Source organism: Ictidomys tridecemlineatus, unplaced genomic scaffold (assembly GCF_052094955.1).
Source record: "Ictidomys tridecemlineatus isolate mIctTri1 unplaced genomic scaffold, mIctTri1.hap1 Scaffold_280, whole genome shotgun sequence".
NCBI classification, from domain to species: Eukaryota; Metazoa; Chordata; class Mammalia; order Rodentia; family Sciuridae; genus Ictidomys; species Ictidomys tridecemlineatus.
In genome coordinates this window covers 308,815-322,859 of record NW_027522365.1, presented here as the reverse complement: position 1 = coordinate 322,859, position 14,045 = coordinate 308,815, and the positions used below count along the sequence as shown (strand labels likewise).

General features: G+C 44.2%; 1 protein-coding gene across 1 annotated transcript; it reads left to right on the top strand.

Moving 5' to 3' along the window:
* The first annotated feature begins 7,680 nt into the window (after window positions 1–7,680).
* Window positions 7,681–12,925, top strand: LOC144373169 (cerebellin-4-like). The gene is made up of 3 exons (XM_078036277.1): window positions 7,681–7,959; window positions 10,939–11,055; window positions 12,612–12,925. Exons 1-3 carry the CDS (start codon window positions 7,681–7,683, stop codon window positions 12,807–12,809), a joined length of 594 nt encoding a protein of 197 aa, XP_077892403.1. The 3' UTR covers window positions 12,810–12,925.
* Window positions 12,926–14,045: the final 1,120 nt, after the last annotated feature.

Below are 14,045 nucleotides of genomic sequence, written 5' to 3'. Positions count from 1 at the left end.
AGGTTCATCCCTGTTGCCCACCAGCTGAGTACTGTATGCCACAGCTTTGCAGACACTTTATGTCCTCTTCTACAAAAGATCTGCCTCTCTTTCAAGTGATGGCAATTAAGTGGGAGAAGTCATAAGCAAGGAGGTTTCCCCAAACAAAACAACAAAAACAAAACAAAACCAGCAGCAGAGTGTCATCATCTTCAAGGTTAGACCTGGAAGTGAGTGCACAAGAGAAAAGTTGCCTAGAATTGAACTCACCCTTGAAAGTCCTTCAGAAATTGTCCCCATAATGGCTGCCACGCTGGTTCTCAGGGAGCCCACTAGAGCCAGTTTTTCTTCAGAGTAAAAACAGATTGCTGGTTCTTCAGCTGAATGCCAAATCAAGTGGTTGGCTTCCTTTTCATGGCCATGTTGTAGAGAAACGCTTCTCTCTGAACACGAGACTTGCACACAGTGGTGCACCATAATTATTACTGAGAGGCTTTCTGTGGCAGGCTCACAGCATACAGGAGCTCACTGAATGCAACGGTGAGGACAGTTACCTGTTGGATAGAAGCCGTTTCCCTTCCTTTCCCCTAAACACATATTGTTAAAGTCAGGAGAATTAATCTCCTGTGACTCTCCAGCTGCCAGATCAGTGGTGGACTACCAGATTCTATGATGCCTGTGTCTGGTGCTAGGTGCCCCTGTGGATTTAACCACTGCCATATTTTCTCCCATGCCTGCCTGATTTTCTGGATTTTCTGGATCCATCTGTTGCTGTGATGAGTGTTTCTGCTCTTGACTATGTATAATTTCTACCTGGAGAATCCATCTACTTTTCTCAATGCTTCTTTCAGATGAGACCCACTGATTAAGAGAGTAGGGAAGAAAGAAAAAGACAATTAAACCTTTTATCCATCCCTGCAGGGAGTTAACAAATCCGCTTGATGCCTTAGCTTAATTCAGCAGCTTCAGCTATGCAGAATTACAGGCATTCATGCGCTGGGCTTAGGTTTTTGTCTGGGTGTCTAAGCTTTGATTCTCTCTCGCACTTGGGCACACTTCATTCTCCCCCATTACTGTGTCTGGGAGATTAAGTTGTGGCCATTGTTTGCCAAAGGTTAATAGGCCTTGATCCTGGGTACTGTGCTCTGATGCTCACTTTTAGTTATTAGTGGATTCCACAAATTAATGATAGTAATTTCTGCATCAAATTGGCACCTTCTGTGTGCAGGGCACTGTGTTTAGTGCTCTGCTTACAGTTCCCCATTCAATGCTCTTGGCAAGCCAGATGATTATTTTTTTTTTTGATTGTTGTTTTCTTGACTGAAGGAGTGTTTGTAACTTGCACCATGGTCACAGGCTAGTAGGAAGAAGAGCTGTCCCTAAGTACTCTGTCCTCAACTCTGGGCTAATCAGCCTGATTTCATATGGCAGATGAATTTCACAGAGATAGCCACAAAGTCAAACTTCTGACTCATCCAGTGCTGGTTAATAAAACAGATCTCCAGTTCATGGCCAGAACATCATCTCAGAGCACCCTGAACAGTAATTAGCTTCCCAGATCTCACAAGTAGGAGCTGTTGGTCTGGACCCCACATTCAGTCCCTCCTGTCTCTGCAGTGGAAACTAAGGGTGGCCAGGCTTGTATCACATACAGGTGCTGAGCTAAGGCTTGCCTGGGTGCCAACGGGTTACATAACAGCTGAAATGAATCTGAAATATAACCAGACATTTCAGTACTATTCCCAAGTTTTACCATTTCAATGTCTTTTTTTGTAATTGTATAATATGAAGCTTTATATGTCTGAGCATCTTCCTAAACACTGACTGAATGATCTTATATTGATGAGTTGGATCAATATGACCAAAGAAGGGGAATTTCTGTTCAACCAGCACCACTCCTGAGAAAGAATGCTCTCCAAACTTTATGGAATTTGAATTATGGAGAAAAATGCTAATGTAATAGACTGCTACTGGATGATTTTTCCAGAAACCCTTTCCTTTATTTGTAAAATTATTTTAAATGTGCATCACAATGTGATGAATGGTCGCTGTGGCCATCCAAATAATAAACATCTGAAGTGAAATTAATGTTTCCTTGTATTCCATTCCTCTAAATTTGACAATTTGCTGCCTAGCTTTTCATATTCCTCCTATTTTATTGGAATATAAACATTTGTACATGTTTTCAGGGAATTAAGATGTAATCCCATAATACAGATCAGTCTCTATCTTATTCTTCCCCCCTCCTCCACATATTATGAGTGCCATGGATGAAGAACTGGTCCTCTCCCCAACCTGCCCCAGTTTCCTATATCCCTTGCTCTGGGAAATCAATTACATGATGTTCATCTGTTTCTCCAGTCAGTATGGTTGATTCATGTGGAGCATCTGGACCCTGATGGGGCAACAAGCCTTTTCTTTAGAATTCTAGGACATCTTCTGGGTGAATGGGTCTGTGTGTGTAAAATTTGGGAATGTTAGCTGCTGTTTTTCATCATGTGGGGCTCAAAGAAGGGAGAATGCAGAGAGCAAAAGCATAATGCAGATGCATCCTGGAAAGGGCAGGGTGAGGGAGGGAAAGAGAGGAAGAGAGATGAGTAAGACAGTTATCTGGGTGATCCCCAAAGTTTCCTTATCATCCCCAGGTTCAGCTCTGCCCTTCCCTTGGATTCTGTGGGAGGACACCCTTCCAACAAATTCTCTTTATGTTTCAATTTGCTTCCATTCTTAATAACAAAGGATAGACTATACCTTTCACACTCCCCCAAATTTCTGGCAGAATTTACTTTTCCTGTCATATACATATATCATAGTGGTTTATATTATATTGTTACATTTAATGCATTTTCCTTATGAGAAACAAGAGCAATAGTAAGCTACTTTATTCACTCAACATTTATTATTTATTCTTTCTCTTACTCTCTGCTAAATTCTATGTTGATAATCCGAAGTTAATAGTCCCTGGAAAAATACAACAAAAAATAGAACCTGGGAAGCACAACAAAAAAATCATCAACGTTTTTTTTTTTAAGTGATGTATGATGACTAGGGTAAGCACAGTGTATTATGGGAAGGGCAAAAGGCAGTTGCTACTGGATCTATGTGCAACTTAGATCAAGAAATCTTTCTGCTCCTTGAGGTCTCAGCCATGGAGCCTGTTGGTAAATGTAATGAGGGGAAGAAACGGTGTAGAGGAACTGTCTCCAACAATTTTTAAATTCTAGAGATTTTAAAATCTAAAGAGATTTTAAATCATCATTTAATTTCCCCCACAGTGCCGTCTTTATAACAGTCCGAAATTTGTCTCTGAAAGGAGCCCTGAAGTTTTCTTCAATAGCTGGTCACTTCCCAGTGCTCCCATGTAGGTTTTCCTCCTTAAGAGACTTCTCCTCCTTAAGCCGCTCATTCTCCCTCAAAGAAGAGCATTTGCTTGGCGAGAGCTGTCCCTGTAGGAAGGAAGGGTGATTTGAAGAGGTGAAGACTCAAAGCCCTTTGCTGGCCCTGGTGTGAGCCTCACTGCTTGCTCTCCAGTCCCCACCATTTCCCGCCACCAACTGTCCATGCCACTAACCTGCACTGTCTCTCCACAGGGTGAGGTGGAGACTTCTTTCATTCATATCCAAGCCAGGCCTTGAGCTGAATGGCCGTGTGTCTGTCTTTGCTTTCTGAGATGTTTTCTTCAGAAGAAAATTGCTCATGGACGCTGACTGCCTTGGCCTTGCTGGAAACTTGGATTCTCTGAGGATTGCTGGATAGCAGTTCACTGATGCTGGAGGAGCTCACCCCCCCAAGATCAGTTCAGATTCTCATTTACTTTGAGACTGAGCCCAACAGTGGCGAGGTGAAATGCATTCTTGTCTTACCTCTAAGGCCTAGCAAAAAGAAAAAAAAAAAAAAAACATCCTTGGACATCAAATACAATCTGTGAACCTCATAAAGGGAGACATTTGGGTCACAGAGTTTCTCTAATAGCACATTTTAAACTGGAAAAATGGGGGGGGGGCAGTTTTTTGCTATGGTTGGAGAGAATCGGACTTGATCCTTTTTTCCTTTCTTCCAAGGAGGCTGGAGCAGGAGCAGTGGGTCAGGAGCAGGTGATGACTTCTTTCCCAAAGCGTTCAGGGTTGGATTTCCTCATTCTTCTTTCAGGACATGCACGGACTTTGGTGGTATGGTTTCAGGAATGCTGCTCCAGGGAGGATGCTGGATGACAAGGAGCAGGAAGGTTACTAAAAGTATTTGAAGTGAAAGGGGTTTATTGAAAGGATAGAAAAGGATCTAAGGAGATCTGAGGTTAGAAGAAAGATGGCTGGATTTCTTGTGAGTAGGAGTTCAGGGCTAGAAGCCAAGGATAATTCATGTCCTTGATCCTTTATCTCTCCAAAGTGCTCAGTGTCCAGTCTGGGTGTTGGCCTTGTGGTGTGATCAGTCTTCCCTTTTATTTCAGCACACTTCTCTGCTTGGGCTTCCAGGTGACTCCTCAGTGGCAGTCTCCCAGTTTGGGAGACCACAGATATGGCTTCCTTAGCACCCACTGTCTCCTGGAAGCAACTGGGCATCACATTCAGATGCCAGAGAGAGAACATCTGGCAGCCCCAACTCATCCGGCCAAGTCAGGCCACGAAGGTCATGGAAGTCTGGTACAAATGAATCAGCAGCCCTGGAACCTAGAGGCTGTCCCTCTTCAGTCAACTGAAAGGAGAAAGGAACAGGACTCCATGATTCACAGTATCAGAGAGCTTCTACTAGCGGAAGACCACAGATGATACCATCTTCCTCATCTTGAGATCACCTTGAATAGCAGAACACCCTCCAGTAGAGGAAAGAAGACTTTCTTCCCAAATGGCCAGGAGGGTTTGAATTTAAATCTTACTGAGATTCACTTAAAGTAGCTTATTCAACAAGATGAATGACAAATAAATTACATTTCATTTGAATGTATTCAGTCATTCCTTTCTCAATTATTGAGGCCTTAATATGATCACGGTTAGCTTTAGGGGCTACAAATGAAAACTTTCAGTAAGGGAAAGAGGATAAAAGAAGAAATTTATAAAAAAATCTGAGTTCTTGGAGAAAGGAAATGCCTAGAGGAGAAAAGGATGCTGAGAGAATATATTGGGGTTGATGGAAAAGACAGCTTATTGCATATTTAACAATCCTATAGTCAACAGAGCGTTTTCTTAAACTCCTCCCAGCTGGACATCAAACAGCCCAAGGCTTGGCTTAGTAACTAAATATCTGTCTTGAATAGGGAAGGCAGAGTGCTTGCCCCTACAGGAGGAAAAAGAGGAACCAAATTCGATTCAGCACCTGCTCTCAAGACAGCATCAAATGAAAAGACAATTTCAGATGTCATCCAGGAAGCCTGTGGTGAAAGCTGAAAGGGAGTTACAAAGTGCAGAGAGGGGTCAGGTGGGAAGCTGTGCAAGTCTAGGGTGGGCATCAGTGATGGGCAGATGATGGCCATCTTCAAAAGGCACCAACCAGTTTGCGTGTTTGGTTCCAACTTAGATTGGTGACATTTAGCGTTGTAACAAATAGCATGGTAACTGCCACTCAAAACTGACACTGTCCCACTGGAACAGAATCTGGAGGCCCTGTGGTGCCAGGCATCAAATCAATAGTTGCAAGATTCTAGGGAGATGGGAACCAGGGGATGACCAGCTTGCAGGAGTATCTTCAATTTTAACAAGTGGAATGGTGGCATAGTGCTTATGACCCAAACCTGGCCTCAGAAAGGACCTTATTAGGGTAGAAGACTGGAGATCCAGGTCTGGCTTCTGTTTGGATGGGCCTGAATGCCATGATAAGGAGAATGTTTACTAGGAACTGAGTGGAGAGTGATCCACCCCAGAGACAATGACTCAACACACATCTCTTCAACTGATAAGTGGTCAATACATTTCAAGGAGCTCCACCTGGCTGATGTTGTGGATGAGGATGCTGTTTTGACTTGGTGCCTTCCCTCTGGCATATGGAAGTCAGGGAATTTGGTACCGAGAGCCATGTCCCCAAAGCTCATAGACCTGGAAAGTGGAAGAGACTCTTAGTGCAGTTACACCCTCTCAAAGACAGTGACTTGGTCAAGTTCACATTGTCCATCACAGAGACAAGCTTCTACTTCTTCTTGGTGGCTGCGGAAGAGGAAGATAACACTTGCCAATCAGAGGCCAAGATGGCAGTGGGGTGGCATAGGGAGAAGGGAGGCACATCAAGACCGGAGAAAGTTGCTGTGTTTATTTTCTTCGATTTTTTAAAGGAGGTACAGTTTCTGAAGACTTATTCTGGCTGAGTTGCCTCCCTTTCACTTTTTCTGCCTGAATTAGCGGTGCAAGTGGAAAGGCGCGCGCCCCTGCGGCTTCTGAGGCACATCTTCCCTGAGCAGAAGGAAGGAATCTGGCACCTCCTCCTAGCCGCCCCCACGGGCCGCGGTCTGTCCCCAGGCTTCCCTGAGTTCGCCAGGCCCGAGGGCTCTGCAGGACAGAATTCCGGCTAGGCACGGTGAGGGCACGGGTGGGTCCCCGTGTTCCAGGCATCGGGCCGTGAATCCGCGGCGCGGCCCATCTATCTCCGCAACCCTGCTGGCGGCGCCGCGCTCGGTTCGGAGGGCGCTTAGAGACGCAGTGCCACGCTGGGGAGGGCGAGAGGAGTCACAGCCCCCCTCGCAGGCCCAGACTGAGGAGGGGGCGACCTGGCGCCGAGCTGGGGAAGCGCGGGGCTGTGAGCGCCTCTCTCTGGGCACACACCTTCAGCGCCGCGCGATCTTGGGGGGTAGGTGGCCTCAGACCTTGTCAACCAGCAGTGTTGTGAGTCCCGCTTGCTACCGGGTACGTTAAACGTCAGGCAGGAGCTGCTTAGCTGGGGTCACCGGACGCCTTCTGCTCCTTTCCCCCAGATCCGGCGGGTCGAGCTTTAAGCCAACCCCAGCTGGACGCTGTGCTCCTATAAATAGCTCGCGGGTGCCCACTTTGCGCTCTCCCAGCTGCTCTAGGAGAGAAAGTTGTGCACAGGGACTGGGGAAGAGAGACCCCGCCAGTCCAGCTGCCCTGCACCTTGGAACTTATCCCAGGAAATTGTGCTTTCAGTGCGGTCTCGCCGCTGCCTACCTATGTCGGAGTGACTCCAGGCTTCAGGGAATTTTTGACCAAAGGAAAGCGAGAATCGCCAGCATCCTGGCTGCGAACACAGGCTCACGTTCTTCTCAGCCCAGGAAACACCTCCAGCCTCTTAATTCGCCCCTGCGCAAGCTAGACTCACACAGGACCTACACTGCACCGCTTGGCACCCGCCGTCTTTCCTGCTCCGTGTTTCATCTGGGGGTGCTTGGGTTGGAGCTAAAATTTATTTATTTATTTTTCTATTGAGGTGTGATTGTGAGAGCTTGGCGACTTTTAGATGTGGAAGAAGAATAAGGGTGGGTGCAGGGGCCCCAGGCAGGGCTGATTCTCGGGCTGAGGAGGGTAGATAGGGATTCTGCATGAGCTCCTTAAAGGACAAAGGTAACAACAGAGCCAGCGAGAGAGCTCGAGGGGAGACTTTGACTTCAGCCCACAGAATTGGTGGAAGTGTGCGCGCCGCCGTCGTTCCTGCAGCGCTGTCCATCTAGCCACTGGCATCTTTCGGAGCTCTGGGATCCCAGGGTAGGAGGTGACGCCGGCGAGCAGAAGCGCCAGCTGGCTGCCGCTGCCCACGCCGCTCACCATGGGCTCTGTGCGCCGGGGGCTGTCCGTGGTGCCGGCCGTTCTGCTGCCAGGGCTGCCCGTCTGGGCGCAGAACTACACCGAGCCCATCGTCCTGGAGGGCAAGTGTCTGGTAGTGTGCGACTCGAACCCAGCCACGGACTCCAAGGGCTCCTCTTCTTCCCCTCTGGGGATATCTATCCGGGCGGCCAACTCCAAGTTGGCCTTTTCAGCCATGCGGAGCACCAACCACGAGCCATCAGAGATGAGCAACAAAACGTGCATCATATACTTCGATCAGGTTAGACCCCAAGGGATTCGGGGCACCCGGAGTCGGGTGGGCGGTTGAGTGGGTAATCTCAAGGAATCTCAGATAGGGGCTGCCTGGTGGGGCTAAGCTCCTCTGATTGGGATGTGCGGATTCATTTAGACACCCGCCTTCCCAAATATGTCGGAGCCTGAAACTTCTGATGTGACACCCCTGGCCCACCCCTGGCCCTCATTCCTTCTTGGGCTCTAACAGAGGCTGCAGCGCGGTGGGGGAGAGGCTTGGGAGCGCAGAGGCCGGCCCCTAGAGCACAGGACAAGTTTAACAGCAACAAGTCAGCGGGATCCTGGGGAATCTGGTCCCTGGAAACGGGGATCTCCTGGGCAGAGCTTCGCCCCTTGGCTCTGGCTGACTCCGCTGCGTGTGTGGCACAAGCTGTTCTGTGATGCCCTCGCGGACTTCGGATAAACGTTTGACTTGTTTCTCCAGGTGGAGAAGCTTCTCCCCCAAGAGAGATCCGGGTCTCCACACCCTGAGTAGAGATCCGGCAGGTGGCCGCAGAGGACGGCTGGGGTGAGGATGTGGGTTCAGATCTCACTTCTCAGTTGAGAGGCTGAGGTCCTCTTTCACCATCTGGGCGCAGCTGTGGCTGCTTAGAGTAGGCTACACGCCCTTCCTGTGGACCAGAGAAAAGTTGCTCAGGAAGGAGGAAAAGGAATGGGGAATCCACAAAGATCCCCCAGGGAAGCGCTGGGGAGATGGTTCCCGCTTCCTGGGCTTCAGTCCTTTCAGCGAACTGCAAATCACTGGGCAAAGACAGACAGTGAGGTGCAAGGCAGGGGATGGAGGCGAGACTCCTGAACACTGGGTCTTCTGTTTTGTTTTGCCGCTTGGTGCTCTGCGGTTTGGCAGTGATGAGAAACCCCAGGATATCAGCTTAGCTGGAGCAAAGCGTCCTAAGGAAGAAAACTGACTCCAGAGTTTTCATTTTAACCTGAAGGGTACCCAGACTCTCTTAAAATTCCAAAGTCACACTTCACAGTCGTATGCAAAGCACTGTGTGCTGGAGCACATGTTAAACAGTGTTGTAGGATGTGCCAGGAAAGGATGAGGTGACATTTGTGGTCCCTACTCAATTTTCCTAAGTGATGCCTTCTCCAGCTGGTCAAAGACAGAGTATGTCTCTCTGGGGAATTACTATGGAATAGCCATAATTTGTAACTAATTAAGTAGCCCTTTGGGAGTTTTGGTGCTGTATTTTCCAGTGTGATGGAAATAAAGTGGAGCACCATTGCTGGTTTGAATTTTGATACATTAATTAAATGTTGGAATACTGTGAGCATCCTGCTACCCTCTGAATGGAGTGTGCTTTTCAATTACCTTCCTGTCAATTAGAAGAGGAGAAGGGTTTGCTCTTCTGTGCAGGGAGCCACACATCTTGGAGACAACAAGACTCATTTAGTTATAAATTTGATGTGCCTGGATAGTCCAATTACCATGTATAGTCAACACCCTGCTTTACGTGTAGTCAACACTAATCTGCTATTTCCATTATTGCTAATGAATTATACTACTTATATCTGAGCCAGGAAGTCCCTCCTAAGCACCTGAAATTATTTTAAATGTGCTTGAAAAAAAAATTCTTTGTGAAGCCTCTGTTGGGGATTATTGCACAGCAGGTGACTTGTTGAAAGATCATCCATCATCAGGTCAGAGAAAAGAAATTTGATGCTTACTGGGAAGAGGGTGGAATCTCAATAAAATCACACACCTACATGTATGTAAAGGCAGGCGTTGAGCCTGGTACACCTGCCTGACTGTCATGGCACTGTTGCTCAGAGCCAGTAGTGCATTTTTAGGAAATTATGCAAGAGGCATGCAAATGTATTAATTTTGACAAGAAGGCAGCCTTTAAAAGAGATTGTAGCATATTGCCACTGATACTTAGAGAATGTATCTTTATAGAGATTTCTGATTTTTTTTGAATGCCACTTATAGATTTATGTCTTGGAGAGACATGAAGAAACCCTTGTTATTTTACTGCCCCCCTTCTCGTAGGAAGCGACTGACCTATGTGGCATTGCAAACCTAGCTTATGAGGTCACTTATGGAAATTCAGAGTTAATGCTCTAACCAGAAGAACCATGCTGAACATCCTGGGCTACAAAGCCCACTGCTGCCCTCTTCAAAACAGAGCCTTGTTCCACTTTTCATTTTTCATTTTTTGGGGGGGACATTAAATAAAGAGCAGATGATTGATAGGAGGATAAGGTGTGACACTGAGAGGAACACAGAGAGGCCACCTATCCCACTGTGCCTCATTCACTCTCTATTCTTTGGCACCCGAGAAGGGCTGACTCATTGCCAAAATATTACAATTCAGGTTTAGATGGCACATGAAAAAATAAAATGGCCATGGATCTTAGGAGAGCTCCGGTAGAGGCTCAGGGAAGGGCCAGACATTCATATCACTTTGTGCACCAACCGTTCAGTGTCAAGAATTATGTCACACAGAGGAGGGGTACCCATGGCTCTGTGTGAGATGTCCAGGGATGACTGCGGAGAGACCACAGATGTTGATTGGCTGGCTTGGCAACGTCATTTCTGGATATTGCAAAGACTTGTGGATGGTGGGAATGTATCTCCATAGCAGATGCCCTTTATCTGATTCTCAGAGCAAAGTTAATACTTTAAGCCCTCATATGTTTCTCAGATGTTTCCAGAACCATTGAACCCTGCTAGAAATTGAGGCATGAATACAAAACATTTACTTTATTTTTTTTTCTGTACTGTTTAAAAGAAAGAGGAGCCTTCCAATACACAAGTGTGTGGTCCAAGTCTCTTAAGAGGAAAGATGTTTTATGCTCTGTGGTTACTGAAGTTAGTTTTTGAGGAAAGAGGAGGGAGGGAAGGAAGGAAAGATAAAAGGCAGGAAGGGAGGAAGGAAATATATTTTCCTTATAGAAAAAAATATTATAATAATTTACTGTTATTTATTATTTTTGTTTATAGATCCTAGTTAATGTGGGTAATTTTTTCACATTGGAGTCTGTCTTTGTAGCGCCAAGGAAAGGAATTTACAGTTTCAGTTTTCAAGTAATTAAAGTCTACCAGAGCCAAACAATCCAGGTATGTGTTCTGACCCATTCTCTCTGTCTCCCTAAACAACTGTGTTTATCTCTAGTGGGTTATGTTTTTAAGTATTTATTCAAAGATGTGTTTTCATCATTAAAATAAACAGCCATATTTATAGTTTGTTTTTTAAAACACTTCATTTCCAATTTTTTTCTTTATATACAATGCCTATTGAGGCATGTAACAAAAAGCACGTAGAAAAGCAAAGCTATTACCTAACTGATATCCAAACATTTAAAAAATATGGTTTGGTAAAAATTTAGTGACACAAATCTCTTTAAGATCTTGATTTCATTTGGTGCATGTAAAAATTATTTGAACTTGTAATGAAAAAACTTATAAAACCAGCAGAGCTTTGCAAGTTCATTTTAAGTAAATAAAACAAATTTGTTCTCGTTTAAAAAATTATGAGATATAGTTAATTATCCACATAAACTTGTGGAAGACAGCAATTAGGTATTCTCTTTAAATGAAATGTTGCATTTACGCTTTAGTTTACCCTCTTACTTTGGTGGTAGTGAATTCTTATCAGTTGCGGGTACATGATTGGAAGTAGGCCTGTGTTGTTCTAGATAATGGGCTTGCCCTCCCACTCAAAAACAGCAATGGAGCTATTTTCCTGTGATATTGAAATATGCTAATGACAAATAACAAGAACACATTTTAATGGAATTCTAGGGTAACATTTTATCTTATGCTTGATAGTTATTTAATATATTATGACCATGGGAATGGTAGATTACACTCCATCTACTTATCCTGCCTAGAGAATGGCTAACTTGGTCAGTCTTGGATTTAATTCACTTCATATTACTTCTAAACTAAAAAGGAGTGACTCTCTAGTAAGCAAATTTACTTTCATGGGAAAACTTTTTCCAAGCTCCAATATTTAGAAATCTATGTAATGTTTGACACACAATCAAAATCACAGTATGGGGGAAAAAAGTTAATACAAGTCTGAATCCATTCTTTTGCTAATTATCCATCATTAAGCTTTCTTTTAGTGGCAGTGGTGATTATTTTTAGCCCACTTTTCTTATGAGGGAAAATAGAAGAAGAAAACACTCACAGGCACGCTCATGCGCACGCACTCTGTTATTTCAAATGATTTTCAGAGCTGTGTAGGTTGTAGTTGGTGGAAACCTGCAAAGGAATTAGTAGACTCTGGCTGCATCTGGTCTATCAGGTCCAAGAGCACTGGAGGGCTCCAAGCCCCGCCCTCTTCATCCCAGAGTGTCTGTGGAGGATAAGGACAGGAGTAATCTTAGTGGGCATGCTGAGAAGCCCATGTTCACAAGACTTCCACAAGGTTGCTCTCTGGGTGGTATTGTGTGTGTGTGTGTGTGTGTGTGTGTGTGTGTGTGTGTAGAAATGTAAGGAAATTTCTGTGGGAGAAATAAAAAAAATCAACTCAGTAGATACATAATCTGACCCCACAGTCGACTAATTTGAAAGAGGGGGGATATGTTTCCTGGATATTTCACAGTGGGTCATCTCATCCCCTCTTAACTTTAAAGAGAGCTCCGTATTGATTTTGTTTTTCCTTGTAGGTGAACTTGATGTTAAATGGAAAACCAGTAATATCTGCATTTGCTGGGGACAAAGATGTGACTCGCGAAGCTGCCACAAATGGAGTCCTACTCTACCTGGACAAAGAGGACAAAGTTTACCTAAAACTGGAGAAAGGTAACTTGGTTGGAGGCTGGCAGTATTCCACGTTCTCCAGCTTCCTGGTGTTCCCCCTATAGAATCTGACTTCTCCGTTTATCCAGGTGAGGGGCAGCCCACTCCTGAGTTATTGGAAGATCATTTTTCATCCCTGGATTCATGTCTTTTATTGATTTCTCATGGGTGTATATAGATTCTCTTTAAGGATTCTAGACCTGTCCGAACCAACACAAAATTTCAGATTATTTTCATGTGTGTGTATGTTTGAATATATTTGGATCGGGACTCAAAGCAGATCATGCTTATCTATGCTCACCTGTAACAGTCAAAAGCTGTCTCAAGGTTTGTTCTGAATTTAAATATTTCCTGGAATTACTGAATTCGTTGCAGATGCGAATTTGTATTTATTTATTTTTAAAGACTGGCAACCGGGTCTAGGAATTAGAACACTCTAAAAGTTCTGGCTTCAGTCAATGGTTCATGTGATGCTGCCAAAGAACTGTACTCTGTGTGGATATATTGATTATGCTTTTTTTAATTTCTTTGGAATTCGTCTGTTCTGTTTTCTTAAAGAAACTGGGAATGGGTTTTAGTGACTGGTTTTGTGTTTTTTCCACAAAGAAGGTAATAGATGGCTTGCCTGGAAACTTACCGTGGCTATGAGATCACCTGTATGGTTTCCTTCAATGAGAAAAGAGAGAAAAGAAAAAAGAAAAGAAAGAGAAAAGAATGCTTCATAATTGTATTTTAATTATATATGTGGAAGAGTCATATTTTCCAAATTATATTTTCTAATAGGAAAAATAGATCATAAATCTGACAAGGAAAAAGTTGCTTACCCAAATTCTAAGTGCTCGGTCCCCAAACCTTGGTAAAACAGCTCTCCTCTGTGGGAAATCTTATTCTTTATTGCTCAACTTTAATTAACATGATTGATAATAACTACTTTATTAAAAACCTAAGGGATTTTTTTTCCTTAGACATGATGGCTTTATTAACTGGAGATGGGATGCCCTTGTTTTTAATAACACCTATTTTTCAAACCTTCTGTCATGTTTGAAGTATCATCTGGTTTTGCCTTAACTCCTTAAATTGTATATATTTATCTGTTTAGCTGATTGTAAATCCAAATATCCCATATCTAAATTTAGTGCAATATTTTATTTTGTCTTTTGGATAGGCCATATGAATTCATAAAATTATTTATATCTGTTATAGAATAAAGGTTAATATATGTTAGTTGAATTGTTTTGTCCTTTCAGATTTGAAAATATGCACTTCTATATGATTCATTTCCTTCCCTCCCTCTTTCACTC